General features: G+C 47.6%; 1 protein-coding gene across 1 annotated transcript in view; it reads right to left on the bottom strand.

The window, feature by feature from the left end:
• Positions 1 to 12,929, bottom strand: part of pde5ab (phosphodiesterase 5A, cGMP-specific, b) — a 46,165-nt gene extending 33,236 nt beyond the window's left edge. The window contains exons 1-8 of the mRNA XM_068755624.1: positions 12,832 to 12,929; positions 8,844 to 9,342; positions 8,388 to 8,561; positions 6,548 to 6,637; positions 6,392 to 6,463; positions 5,604 to 5,693; positions 5,367 to 5,504; positions 783 to 850 (exon numbers count right to left, since the gene is read on the bottom strand). Coding sequence (XP_068611725.1) covers positions 783 to 850; positions 5,367 to 5,504; positions 5,604 to 5,693; positions 6,392 to 6,463; positions 6,548 to 6,637; positions 8,388 to 8,561; positions 8,844 to 9,342; positions 12,832 to 12,929 — 1,229 coding nt within the window. The remainder of the gene's footprint in view (positions 1 to 782; positions 851 to 5,366; positions 5,505 to 5,603; positions 5,694 to 6,391; positions 6,464 to 6,547; positions 6,638 to 8,387; positions 8,562 to 8,843; positions 9,343 to 12,831) is intronic.
• Positions 12,930 to 13,837: the final 908 nt, after the last annotated feature.

Raw genomic sequence — 13,837 nt, forward strand, 5'->3', positions numbered from 1 at the left:
ATGCTGTCGCAAAGTTGATTTCTCGGACCCAGGGATGACTAAGTGGATATTGAATGTTATAATGCTAGTTCCATTTGTCTCACATCATTCAGCCCAAACAAACTTATATTGTTAAATTGTTATATTCAGGCAACTCTAAGGACTAAGCTGAGGGTGATGAACGGCAACCGGTGGTTGGAGGATGAACTGTTCATTGTTTAATGGGACCAAACTGAACATCTGTTTGAGAACCAGAAACATTTTGTGGAGTTTAGTGCAAACGTGGACTTAAATGTCTCTAATCTGCCAGACTGGCTTCTCCATTAGCTGCTAACTGCTGCTTTTTCAAATCTTTGTCTCATTCTTGTCTTGACCTGTGAAATACAGACAATTGTTGGATCGTCTGGGAAAGTTTAAAAGAAGCCCACTTCATTCAGACAGGTTTTCACTCAGGAGAAGTGGTCAAATCTTTGGTCAAATCAAATTCACCCAAAAATGCCAGCGAATGAGAACAAGACCTTTGATCAGTGATGGTATAGAAGGAAAATGTCCTCAAAGCATCTCAGAGTGGAGACCAGCTCTGCTACGCCTCTGTTTCTTTTCTTTTGCTATTGCCAGTGGGATTACTGCTGCGGAGACGTTGTCGTCTGTTTTCCTTTTCCATCTGTGAGTGCGTCTAAATCCTTGCGACTCTAAGTGAATTGGATCTCAGGGAATGTGTCCTTCGTAAATTCAAGTAAATATTATCTCTAATGAGTGAAAACAGTGGGACGTATTATAATAATAATAATAATTGCTCATACCTTTTGGATGCAACCAAGACTTCTCCCAGCTCCTCGTATTCCATGTGAAAGACTCCGGAGAAGGAGTTCTGCAAAAAGAGGAAGCGTTTCTTTTTGGGGGGGACATGAGACACTGAACGATGTGCGGTTCGAACTTGCCAGGCCTTTAAAATCGAAGGACATATAAACACATCAAAACATACAGGGGCTTCTTTTGTCCCGGTCCGAACCCGACTGGGACAGGCTCCATGTTTCGCTGCAGGTCCATCCTGTCTGTTTTCTGCTTGTCTCGACTCCCTCATTCCCTCCAATTACCAATTACTGGGTGAACCCAACATTCAAATACCACAAGTAAAGCATGGCACAACATGTCTCTCAGCAGGACAAGCAGGACGCTGATCTAGTCCTCATCAAGCGTTGCCAGAAGGCAACATTCCAGCGCTCCTTTTGCCTTCTGCCCCTTATAGGGACTTGTTTTCTCTCAACCCTTCACAAAGGGTAATTTTCCCATGTTTAGGCGATGGGGACAAGAGGCCAACGATGGAACGCTGTTCCTCGTTTTTGGAAGAAAAGAAGAAGAAAAAAAAGCCCCCCCCCCCCCCCCCCGAGACATGCGAGTCCAAACACACACCTTCCCTCTCTGGAACGACTCCCTCCTGGTGTATGGAGGTGAGGCTGTTTTAAACAGAAAAGGACCGAGCCAATGTTATGACATTTATTGGGGAGTCTGGCAAGGGGGGAAGTTTATAACAGGATGACAAGGGACAATGGACGTTTGAAATGAATTGGGCTTGTCTTTACATATTCTTTGAAAAGTTTGGTAAAGGTTTAAAATATCAAGGAGGGACAAAGAATGGTTTGTTTGGGCCACAGTGGCGTATACGCACGCACACACACACACACACACACACACACTTTGTCTTGTTTCAGCACTACTGTTAGCATGTAGCTCAAACGATCACTAAAGTTACACAGAGAAGCTAACTCTTAGCCTTGCTTTAAACATGCTTTCAGTGGTTGGATATCATAAGCACTTTTTTTGAAAGCATCTTGAGGCATGAAGAAAGGAAAATAGAAAGTGTTAAGGATAAAGTCTCTAACATTGTTAATGTTAACATATTAATTTACAAATATGAAAACAACCCTGACAGAAAGCAGCAGGTAGATTAGCGACTGGAGATTTGCGCAACGGGCTCACGCTCAATGCAGGACATGTTTCAAGATGTCTGTTGCCAATCTCAGAATTATTTCTGTTACACAACTCTGAGGAAAGAAACTTTCAAAGCGGTGAGGTGAGCCAGATGTCAAATCTCATAACAGTCACACAGCCAAACTGAAAACACACACATTCATTAAGCATGCACACAAATAAAACGCACACGCATAACGAAACTACAGCGCACGCTCATAGCATTGACCGTCACAAACGAGCACACGCTGCAGTGAAGTCAAGCTGGGCCAGCCGTTTACTGGACTTCCTGTAGGAGAGACAGCCTTTCCCAAAGAAGAGTTAAGATCCACAGAGAAGAAAACCCTGACACCTGTATATAAAGGACGGGGCCAGAAAAAGTTCCTGCTCTGAGTAAATGTTTAGTGAGGAAAGAGCGAGAAGAAAGAAAAGGGAGGGCTATAAAGTAAAGAGAGACAGCTGGTCTGGCAACCCTGAGGTCGCGAGAGGGACACACACACACACACACACACGCAGTGCAATAAGGAGGGTTGTAACAGAGCCAATGCAGCTCGGACGTAGAGAGAGAGCGGACCTCTGCCAAAAGCCACAGTCCACTCTTCTATGATGACAAACCTGCAAGAGCAAACGCTGTGAACGTGTGGCCATGAGGAAGAATGAGTTCCATGGGTGCATTCAGCATTAGCATTAGCATTAGCATTGACCCTCACACCCCTTGCTATATGTTCTAATATGAATGTTCTGCTATGTTGCCAGCCTGAGCATCAAACACAGGTCAGGTGACCTTGTTGCCTCCTATTTGTTCTGTTTATTAGCCTTTAGAGAATAACCATCAAGAACTAAAGGTGACCAATTGCTATCGGGCAAAATTCTGTCGGGTTCATCCTCAGGGGACGATGATTGTCTGGTGAATTTTTAAAAAACCATCAATTAGTTGTTCAGATATGTCAGTCTGAAACGGTACCATGAGGCGGTACGTGCTTCATGGTACCGGTTCAACATCACTTCGCCTTCCATTAGAGGAGAGCCTCGGTGTAGCTCGTCGTCATGGAGACGCAGCCTAAAACTGACACTGGTGTAGCCTCTGGCGCCTCGCGATCCTCTGGTCACCTGATTAATAAAAAAATAAAAAGCTTCAGCTGGAACTTAGTTATTGGAATATGGTGGCCATTAATTTGTGTTGTGCATCTCCATTCCTGCTGAACACTGATGATGCAATGGTTGTAGAAACAATTGTCTCGGGCCAATCAGTGATTTGCAACAGATCACATGACCTTTTAGGACTTGTTCGGCCTTCTTGGAAATGCAGCAGATTACTTTTACCGTAACATTACAGTTACTTTTTTTGCCTCATGCGAAACCAAAAAAGGTGGGGAACGTCGAGCCGTGTCGAACACCACAGAGCGGAAATAACAAAATTCAATTCAATTTTATTTCTATCGCGCCAGATCACAACAGGAAGTTACCTCAAGGCACTTTACAGGTGTGTAGCAGGGAAAGACAGAACCCAACTTGACTCAGAGGAGCAAGCACTTGGAAGCAAGGAAAAACTTCCCTTTAACAGGCAGAAACCTTGGACAGAACCTAAGGCTCATAGTGGACGGCCATCTGTCTGGTCCGGCTGGGTTGAGAAGGAGAGAGAGAGACAATGGTAGAAAGACAGAGAGACAATGACCGAGCAGGAGACAGAGACAAGAGAGCGAGAGAGAGAAACATAATGTAACGTTTAGGCTGCTGAACAAGATACTGACTAAAGAGCTGCAATATAAAACTAGAAATGCTAATGCTAGTGCTAAAGTGGCGACCAAAAGCCCGTGGTTAACAATGAGCAGTATTAATAGCCACTATATAACAGGGCCCCTTTACGAGACCGCTTCTCTAGACAAAGTCCGTTAGGGGCCTTATCAGGCCTGAGTAGAACATATTACCAAACAGATTAATTAAACTGCAATAAAGCAGGAGTCCAGTTCAGATGAGAGCTACTCGTAGCAACTCAGAGCTACTCCTTCCGTCTTAGTTGAGCTGTTCTCCATTGTTTTGTGAAACCTACGCCGATAAAACCAAATCCAGCGGCACGTCTAGAAACTGTTCCAGTCAATCCGATCTGAGTTTCAGGTTTAACGTTTTCTTTGATCCAGTTTGACAGTATTTTGAACACAGCTGTTTTTAAAAGCTATTCTGGAACACTTATGAAAGTGGATTTCAGGGTCTGGAAAATGTTCCCCTCCGTGAGTTTAACCTGGTTGTAATTCATGCCAGGCAAAGTTAAACAACAGTGTTTTGTAACCCAATGCATGCCACTTCAACAATATTAGATTCCCCGTCCAGTTCACCCAGACCTAAACACAAATGCTGAACACTGAATTGGTTGAAAGACTGAAACCCGGTCTGGGTTGGTGGTGAGGTCGGAAATGACGGATCGGAGCAAATACAGATAAACAAGATAAAATCCTGTTTAATGGAAAATATCACTCCCTCCAGAGGAACAGGACTTCCTGCACAAAAAAGATTTCATCCCTGAATGCTACAAATGTGAACTTGACAGCAGGCCCACCCACCGACCCGATCCTGCTGAGTATACACATTCTATACAACAGAACATTCTGTCAAAGTATTTACAGTAATTGGACAGTCGGCACCCCAGAACGACCAGATGCATCATCTTTGCGGCAGCCAGGCCTGAAGTAAGCGGAAGTAAGACGAACAGATAGTCCACATAGTTCGTTGTTTTTACTTACAGAAGTGGGTTTCGTATCAGCAGTGCGACCTGGTTACGCCGTGAACAGACGCGCATCACAATCTGCACTTAGATGACGTCGGGCGAGTTGCATTTGTATCGCTGAATGAGCGAGTCATGTCAAATCAGTGCCAAACCTTTCAACTGGTCAAACACAGACTATGTCTAAAAATGTCTCTGGTAGATCTGTCTATTATATATTAATATAACATATTTTTTTATATTTTTCCAGTCATCAGCTACAAAAGCAAATAAAGTCAAGTTATTACCTGGTTTATTATATATTACATGAAAATACCTAGTAATTACCTACTTATGATTAAAGTATTACCACGTTATCACAATGCTATCTAAAGTATGAAGACCACGATAAGAAGAAGAACAACAACAGCGACAATAAGCACAAAAACAACAACAAGATTTGCACCATGTGGTTGTCAAGATCATGCAGACATCCCATAATATGCATACCAAGTAAACGTATAAAGTATTATAGTAAATGTACAGTTTGATGTGAACTGCCGGAATGCACCATCAACTAAAATGAGCTTAGTTCACCTCTGAAGCCTGTTTAGGAAAGTAACATCATCATTAGATCTGAGTATGTGTGTGTGTGTGAGTGTGTGTGCGTGTAGGTGTGTGTGTAGGTGCGTGTGTGTGTGTGTGTGTGTGCTCTGACCAGAGAGTCTTCATCAGCGATGAATACGGTACAAGCCTGGGCTTGCATAAAGGACAGGATGGTTCCTGCAAACTTCCTCAGTAAAACCTCCAGACACTGTTGTTCCTCAAAGATGAGACTGGCCAGATCCAACAGCACCTGTTGCACACACACACACACGCACACACACACACACACACACACATGAGGATGCATCACATCTCAGAGCTGCATCCATGAACACACACCTCTGCTCACCTGATTGCGCCTGTTTTCCAGCTGCGACGTCTCGTAGAGCTGAGCGTTGTGCAGGACGATGCCCGAGAAGGCCAGATAGGCTGAGAACTCCTGTTGGAGAGGAAGTCCACGGTACCGACACCAAAACCAGCGAGGAAGGAGAGAGGAGGGGGGCGACGGGGGTGGTGAGAGAGGAGAGAGATACAGACTTTTATCTGGCTGGAGCTTACGGTTTGGTTATGATGATGATGAATATATTTATTAGATAGAATGTTAGAGTACAAGTACAGTCACACAGTAGCATGTATTACAGTACAAATAACGTCAAACATCCTGTCTAAGAGGAGCATTTCTAAAAAGCCCTTGCGGGCTTGTTTCCGTTGAAAGTCCTTCGTACATAAATCATCCACAAATAACAATACAAATAAAAATAAAACCAATATTAAATTACTCAATTGATGCAACGTAACATTAGAAAGACAAAAATAAAATGTGATTACACCGCCAGTGCAAACTAACAATTAATCTAAAATAAATTACACCACTGATGCGAGATGACAATAAATAACTTACATAAATTACAATAAATTACTAAAGCAATTAATACGTGCAACATAGGTGGACAAAAAAAAGGAGGGGGGGTTTGACCCGGAGAGAGTCGTGATGACTATCTCCGTTTCTGTCCCCCTAAAAGGTGTATTTTTAGGGCCTTTTTGAAGGAGGCCAAAGAGGTGCATGTTTATATGGATAAACTATCAGCTAAGAGTCTCCAGAAACGTATTCTGACCAAACAAGTGAGTTTTACCAACCTTTTCATCCTGGTCAGTGAAGGCACCATCATCCCCACACTTTTTATTTATAGCCTGAGCGACTCCAACCACCTGCGAGGGATGAGACGGCGAAAGCACAGAAAGGTTGAGGGAAAACGCAGCGAGAGCCGTCCTGTCCCACGTCCACGGCCTTACCTCATCTCGGTGGTTCTTGATGGGGAGGCAGAGAATGCTCTGAGTCTTGTAACCTGTGATCAGGTCCACTTCAGCGTTGAACCGGGAGTCCTGTGGAGCAAAGCACAAACACAGGATCCAATGGCGTCTTTAACGGAACTGAAACGCCAAGGATCAGAAATGGATCACATATGAGGAGTCACAACTGTAGGACAAGCCGAGACCAAGACCATCAGCAGTAGAGGGCGTTAGCTCAGAGACGTTCATCCATCCGGGGCTTGGATAAAGTCCAATCCTTCCCCACGCAAACAGACACAAACGGGCCGACCTAATATCGAGCGTTTCCACCTCCACGGTGCTCAAAGCGCCTCACATTCACCCGGTCACACGCACATTCACCCTCCAGCGGGCGACTGGACCAAAGTGCTCTGGGAAAGATGATCCTCACCACTTGCTAATTGCTAACGAAGAGTGCGTCCTGTTCGTGTTGTCGTAGCAAAAAAACATGGCAGACAAGGACTTCATTTTCACGGATAAAATGTTTTAGACCTATTAATTAATCGTCCACAACGAGAAGAGGACGCGGTCCTGGTCAAAGATTACCCACAGATTACCCACAGATTCTTGGCAGTGGTCCTGGTGGACATCTAGTTCAACTACAGCACTAGAACAAACATTTCTGAGATACTTTTTTCACGTTGGACGTTGGAATCGGGACGTAACGTCCGATTCCGATCGGGCCCGATTTCCGATCACGAGATCACAAACAAAATGTGCACTCACATCAAAGGATATACAAATGAATCATTACACATATTCAGGCTGTAATTACTCTCAAAACCACTAATACATGCACACACACACACACACACACACACACACAGCTGATTGGATGCAGCTGTGAGTGTGTGCGTCTCGCCAAACCATAACCTACAGTTATTTTCTCTCCACATCATCATCATCATCATCATCATCATAATCAACAACAACATGAGAGCTGCAATGCTCTCCCTCTCTCTCTCCCTCTTGCTCTCCCACTCTCTCTCCCTCCCTCTCTCTCAGAAATAAGAACTGACTGTCCTTCTGAGTCAGCTCCACACATAGAGATAGATTATAAATCATCTTATGAGCCGATCAATCGTCCAAAGCGATCAATCAGACCGAAGGTGGATGGACCAGATCAATTCATCCCATTTCTCCACCGTCTTCTGCCTGCTGCATGCGACCCACATGAGAGGGCTGCATTTCAGCAGGCAAGAACGAACACACACACACACAAAGGGTCAAAGGTCAGCGGCTCCATCTGCAGAGGTCACGCTGCTGCAGCCGTGGGGGCGTTTGAACTAATGAAGACACGGACAACCTCGGAGTGTTTTCTTTGGTGATCGTGTATCTTCTAAGGCAGCGGTTACGTCCACACCTACAGCCATGATTTGGATTGTTTGCTCCTTCGTCGGTTTGATGAAGACTGAATATCACATCCCCAGGAAAAAATGGATCAGGACAGGAAATGAAAAGTAAAATGAATCAGAACAATAACAAATCAAGCAAAGGTCCAGCTTCTTACCAACAATCAACTCCGCTGGAGAGTGATCGTATACCGCTCCACAAGATTGGAGTCCTATCGATTTGATTATTGATTAAAGTGGGGGGAGTGACTTTGTGTTGAAAGCAGATCACTGAGTAGATGAAGACCTGAGAGGGGTCGGCTGCCACCAGACACTGTAGCCGCTTGGTGAAGTGTGTGGTTGGGTGCGGGTGGGGTGAAGATGAACCCCCCCCCAGAGGGACCCTTTGACCTGCTTGCCCTTCTCCGAGCCCCCTCCTCCCCTCGTGGCCTAAGGAACGGACAAACCTGCACCTCGTAAGCATTCTTGATATTGAGCGGCTGTCCCGTGGCGGCTACGTGTCCCACGATGCCTTTGTTCCACTCCAGCCGGATGCAGTTACTGGACGACTCCTCCACCGTGGATCCTTCGGCGACGTCGAACAGTCGGCTGATCAAGAACTTCCTGTTGGAGCTGTCCTCGCCGACCTGGGACCACACAGAGCAGGAAGTGGTCAAATATTGCACATCTTCTGGTTTGCACTCGAGCTGCGTTTCACCTTTTGGTCGTGAAAACATAAATCACCATAGGCAGATTGGCCCTAGGCAACACTTGCCTAGGGAGGAACCGTTTTAAACACTGGGACAGCGGCGCTGTTAGGTGAGGTGGGAGCGTGCTGCTTATGTCATCCCCAACATATACTAAATCCTACGTCACAACATGGCTGACCGCAGCGCTCCAGTTAATCCCCGGACACTTCCAATTCCTACCAGGAACAGCGAGTAGCGGTCTGCAGCGATCAGCTCGTTGATGTGAAGGAAGATCTTGTGGCAGAGTGCTGTCAAATCCAGATGGCTCGACACGTCCTTCACCAGCTCCAGCAGCCTGGTGCAACGGTCGCCCCCGCTGCCTGCCCCGCTGCGTCCTCCTCCATGACCTCCCCCACCCTCGCCCATCGCTGAGCCCCAGGGAGGGACGGTCTCGCGGTCAGTGCCGCTGAGGAACGTCAGGGAGCCCTCTGCGTCTTTAACCACGATGGGTCTGAGCGGCCGGTCAAACTCGGATGCTGAGATTTTCCGAGTTGGAGTGCCGGGAGCCGGGCTGGGGACGGTGGCGGGCGACGGGCAGCGGTTGTCCAGGTAGCTGAGCGTGGGTGGGATGATGGAGTCGCTGCAGGACTGGTGGGCCCGCAGCTGCGGAGGGTTGTCTCTGGAGGCAGGCGGCTGGATGGAGTGGACGCGTTCAGAAAACCAGGCGTTCACCATCTCCCTGTCGAGGAGAACAAAGTGGTGGAGCTGATGAACGAACTTCATTACCCAAGATTCCCGTTCAATGTAAAATGTTGTAACTCTCCCCTGAGAAGCATTTTCATTGCCTCCCCTCCTCTTGGAAAATGTGAAGGAACTACTCAGCCTTGTTTTGTTCAAGAACGTGAGAATTATGTTTGGTAAAAATGACAATAGAATAATAAGTAAGTAATAAACAAACACGTCCATGTCTCTTCTCCTGGGTCGACCTCTAGCCCTGTTCCCTGGCAGTTCCATCCTCAGCATCTTCATCTCCGCCCCTTCTAGCTCCGCCTCCTGTCTTCTCTTCAGAGCCACTGTCTCTAAGCCGTCCATCATGGCTGTCCTCACCACTGTCTCTGAGCCGTCCATCATGGCTGTCCTCACCACTGTCTCTAAGCCGTCCATCAGGGCTGTCCTCACCACTGTCTCTAAGCCGTCCATCGTGGCTGTCCTCACCACTGTCTCTAAGCCGTCCATCATGGCTGTCCTCACCACTGTCTCTGAGCCGTCCATCATGGCTGTCCTTACCACTGTCTCTCAGCCGTCCATCATGGCTGTCCTCACCACTGTCTCTGAGTCGTCCATCATGGCTGTCCTCACCACTGTCTCTAAGCCGTCCATCATGGCTGTTCTCACCACTGTCTCTTGGCTGTCCTCACCACTGTCTCTAAGCCGTCCATCATGGCTGTCCTCACCACTGTCTCTAAGCCGTCCATCATGGCTGTCCTCACCACTGTCTCTCAGCCGTTCATCATGGCTGTCCTCACCACTGTCTCTAAGCCGTCCATCATGCTGTCCTCACCACTGTCTCTAAGCCGTCCATCATGGCTGTCCTCACCACTGTCTCTAAGCCGTCCATCATGCTGTCCTCACCACTGTCTCTAAGCCGTCCATCATGCTGTCCTCACCACTGTCTTGTAGACCTGTCCCTTCATCCTATCACAGAGCACACCTGATACTTTCCTCCACCCGTTCCAGCCTGCCTGCACACGATTATTCACCTCCTTTCCACATTCTCTCCATCACTCTGCACTGTTGACCGGAGGTACCTGAAGTCCTCGACCTCCTTTACGTCTATTCCTTGTGTTGGAAACATCATAGGAACTGATTCTTTGCAGCAGCTGAATCCTCTCTTGGTCCCGTTTGGCTGCTAAACCAGTGTTGATATTACATTTGAGCTGGGAATCAAACAAAGTGCCCAGATATTTATATGATTCAACAGTTTCTATGTCCTCACCATAAAGTGTGCTCGCAGTGGTATTTGTCTCATGTTTCCTAAAGTCAATCATGAATTATTTAGTTTTAGAGACATTTAGGTCAAGGGAAATGTCTTAATAAAAACAGGAAGAGCATTACTGTGATCTGACTCTCTGCCCTGAAGAAGTGACAATAGAGCAGCGCCACCTGAAAACGCAACAAGGAAGCTGTTTGCATTAAGGCTGTCAGGATATAAAATAAAAAGGTCAAGGAGAGAGGACACATCCTAGCGGTGAGCCAGCATTAGAGCGTTTCAGACAAGGCCCCGTTGAGTAAAACCCGCTGTGACCGATTTGTTAAGAAGTCGAAAAGCGAGGAAGTCAAACAGATTTTCAGGGTTCGAACACACGAGTGGAGCCAAGGTGAACCAAAGACAAGCGAACGAAGGCGGAGTCTACGCGAACAAAGGCGGAGTCTGTGCGAGCAGGTTGAGTTTGAGCCGACCTGCCACAGGAGACTGACTGTACAGACTCTTCGCTTTGTGTGCGTGTTTCTCTTTAGCTCTTAGTCATGGATCCAGAGAAAGGCAGCAGTAATACGACTGGAAAAGAAAAGAGCAAAGTAGTGAGAACAGCTGTTGAATTAAAGAAGGAAATCATCTCCAAATATGAAAAATGGCATTGCTGCAGTACGGGATGGAGAAAGCGATGATTTTGACTTTTTGTTTTAAGAAAACTGAGCTAAAGAGAAGGGATAAAACCCAGGAGGACAGTTTACCCAGTCATTTCATGGAGGAGGACTCGCTTTAAAAGGAATGAGCCTTCCCTCCATCCACATCCAAAACGGGGTTAAATGTACTTTTATTCTGCTTTTGTTTTTTATATTTACCCGTTCATGTGTTATCTGTTAATTAGATACATGTCGTTACATATTGATATAACTGTAGGCATGTACACGGGCATTTATCTGGTGCGTAGGAATGGATTCATCTCATTTCCAGTATCCAGGATCCACTGTATTTGGAGCAACGGCAACGGTTTCCCTTGAAATCAGTGTGTCCACACAAACAGTGGCTGCTGAAGACGCTATCAGATAAATCTGTTCATCTGTTCAAAGCCTTTCAGTCAAGTCTCCCAACTGCCCCCCCCGCCTCCTGTTGAAGTAAGAGATCTGACATTTAACCCTGAAGCTCCGGTTACAAGAAGAACCGTCTGCCTCGAGCTACGGTGAAACTCGATGCTGGGAAGGTTTGCAAGGAAAACATTTGAATGAATATGCTCCTAAAAATGATGCTGTGGAGGTGTCAGATGAGGATATTTGGTGTGTGTGTGTGTGCGTGTGTGCGTGCGTGTGAGGTTTGCACAGTAAATTGGACATAATGGTGGAAAAGCTCTCCAATCAGCAGCACATTGTCCAATCAATTTGGGCATGATCGCATGCACATGTTCAGGCTTGCCCTTCGGGGCTTCGCTCCCGTTGAAAACATGCCAAAGGTCCCGTGGTGACTCATCCTGCCAGCCAAAGGCCCGCTCACCCGATCAGGAGGCCGTAACTTGGAGGAGCCTGCTATCGTAGGCTGCTCGCCAGGCCAATCGGGCCACGCTGGAGTACAGGAGTAAGTTCTCCTCACTCCATCTCCCTGCAGACTCTAATGCAGCCAGTGGGGGGGCGTGGCCGAATCAATACCTCTCTGAGAAGTGCCTAGATCTGTGCAAACCGGGGGGAGCCAGTTTTTTTTTTTTGCTTTCATGATGCACTCTGAAACAGAGGCTCCTCTGCTTTGGTCAGTGAGGTGGAGACGGCGCGTCCTGAAGGTTAAAGTGCACAAATGGGCTTGGAGGGGTTTGTCACTAAAGCAAACACAGGCCTGGAGTGTCCTGGTGGAGAGCTGCCAGGCGGACGGAAGAGATGCCTGCAGAACAACAATGCCTAATATAGCTGCTGCGCTGCTTGAGGCTGATCCGGGGTCTGCCTCCGTGCGTCCAGGGCTCGTATCAGCGCCGCCCCGTAAAGCCAATCACCGGAGGCAGTAAAAGTTAATGATTGGAGGCTCCGGCGCAACTCGGACTGATTGTGGGGTGGATGAAAACATTCAAGAGAGTGCAGCGGGACACGGACGCAAAGTATCCGGTGATCACCTCTGATCCCGGGAGACAGATCCACGGAGGAGGAGAGCGCGTCCCCGACCGGGTGGGAGGCTGCGCGCAACAGCACACTCAGCTGATCTGCAGATCCCCCCCCCCCCCCCCCCCCCCCGTAGGTCCGGCTTTACCTTGACGCCTTCCTGATAAAGTAGGAGTGGGTGAACTCCAGGTGGTCGTCCAGCCAGGCTTCCATCCTCTCGCCTTCCGGGGAGCAGCTCTCCTCCATGGCGACAAGTATCCCACCGCGGGCTCCTGGTTAGCGTCTGCATTTACGCACGCACGGCCGAATAATACGCACCGGGAGGGAGGGAGAGAGAGAGAGAGGGAGGGAGGGAGAGAGGGAGAGGGGAGAGAGAGAGAGAGAGAGAGAGGGAGAGAGAGAGGGAGAGAGAGAGAGCGCGCTGTTGGTCGGTCGGTGCGCGCAGACCATAAAGCGGTGACTGTGCGCTTCCGAGTTGATAAAGAGACTATTGGAGAGAGAGAGAGAGAGAGACTACCCCGTCTCTCACCGTGATAATAAGACACATTGTTGTTGACTAACTCCACGCCGGAATCATTTCTTCTTTTTCACGGGCCTGAGTTTGAAGCTGATGGCGTCATTTTGAATAATATTAGTGGGAACGCTCCACAGGTAGGAGGTGAGTTAGAGGAGAAGGAGAAGTTCTTACGCTCCACAGGTAGGAGGTGAGTTAGAGGAGAAGGAGAAGTTCTTACGCTCCACAGGTAGGAGGTGAGTTAGAGGAGAAGGAGAAGTTCTTACGCTCCACAGGTAGGAGGTGAGTTAGAGGAGAAGGAGAAGTTCTTACGCTCCACAGGTAGGAGGTGGGTTAGAGGAGGAGAAGTTATTACGCTCCACAGAGAGGAGGAGAGTTAGAGGAGAAGGAGAAGTTCTTACGCTCCACAGGTAGGAGGTGAGTTAGAGGAGAAGGAGAAGTTCTTACGCTCCACAGGTAGGAGGTGAGTTAGAGAAGGAGAAGTTCTTACGCTCCACAGGTAGGAGGTGAGTTAGAGGAGGAGGAGAAGTTCTTACGCTCCACAGGTAGGAGGTGAGTTAGAGGAGAAGGAGAAGTTCTTACGCTCCACAGAGAGGAGGAGAGTTAGAGGAGGAGGAGAAGTTCTTACGCTCCACAGGTA

This window comes from Brachionichthys hirsutus, chromosome 23, assembly GCF_040956055.1.
Source record: "Brachionichthys hirsutus isolate HB-005 chromosome 23, CSIRO-AGI_Bhir_v1, whole genome shotgun sequence".
NCBI lineage: Eukaryota > Metazoa > Chordata > Actinopteri > Lophiiformes > Brachionichthyidae > Brachionichthys > Brachionichthys hirsutus.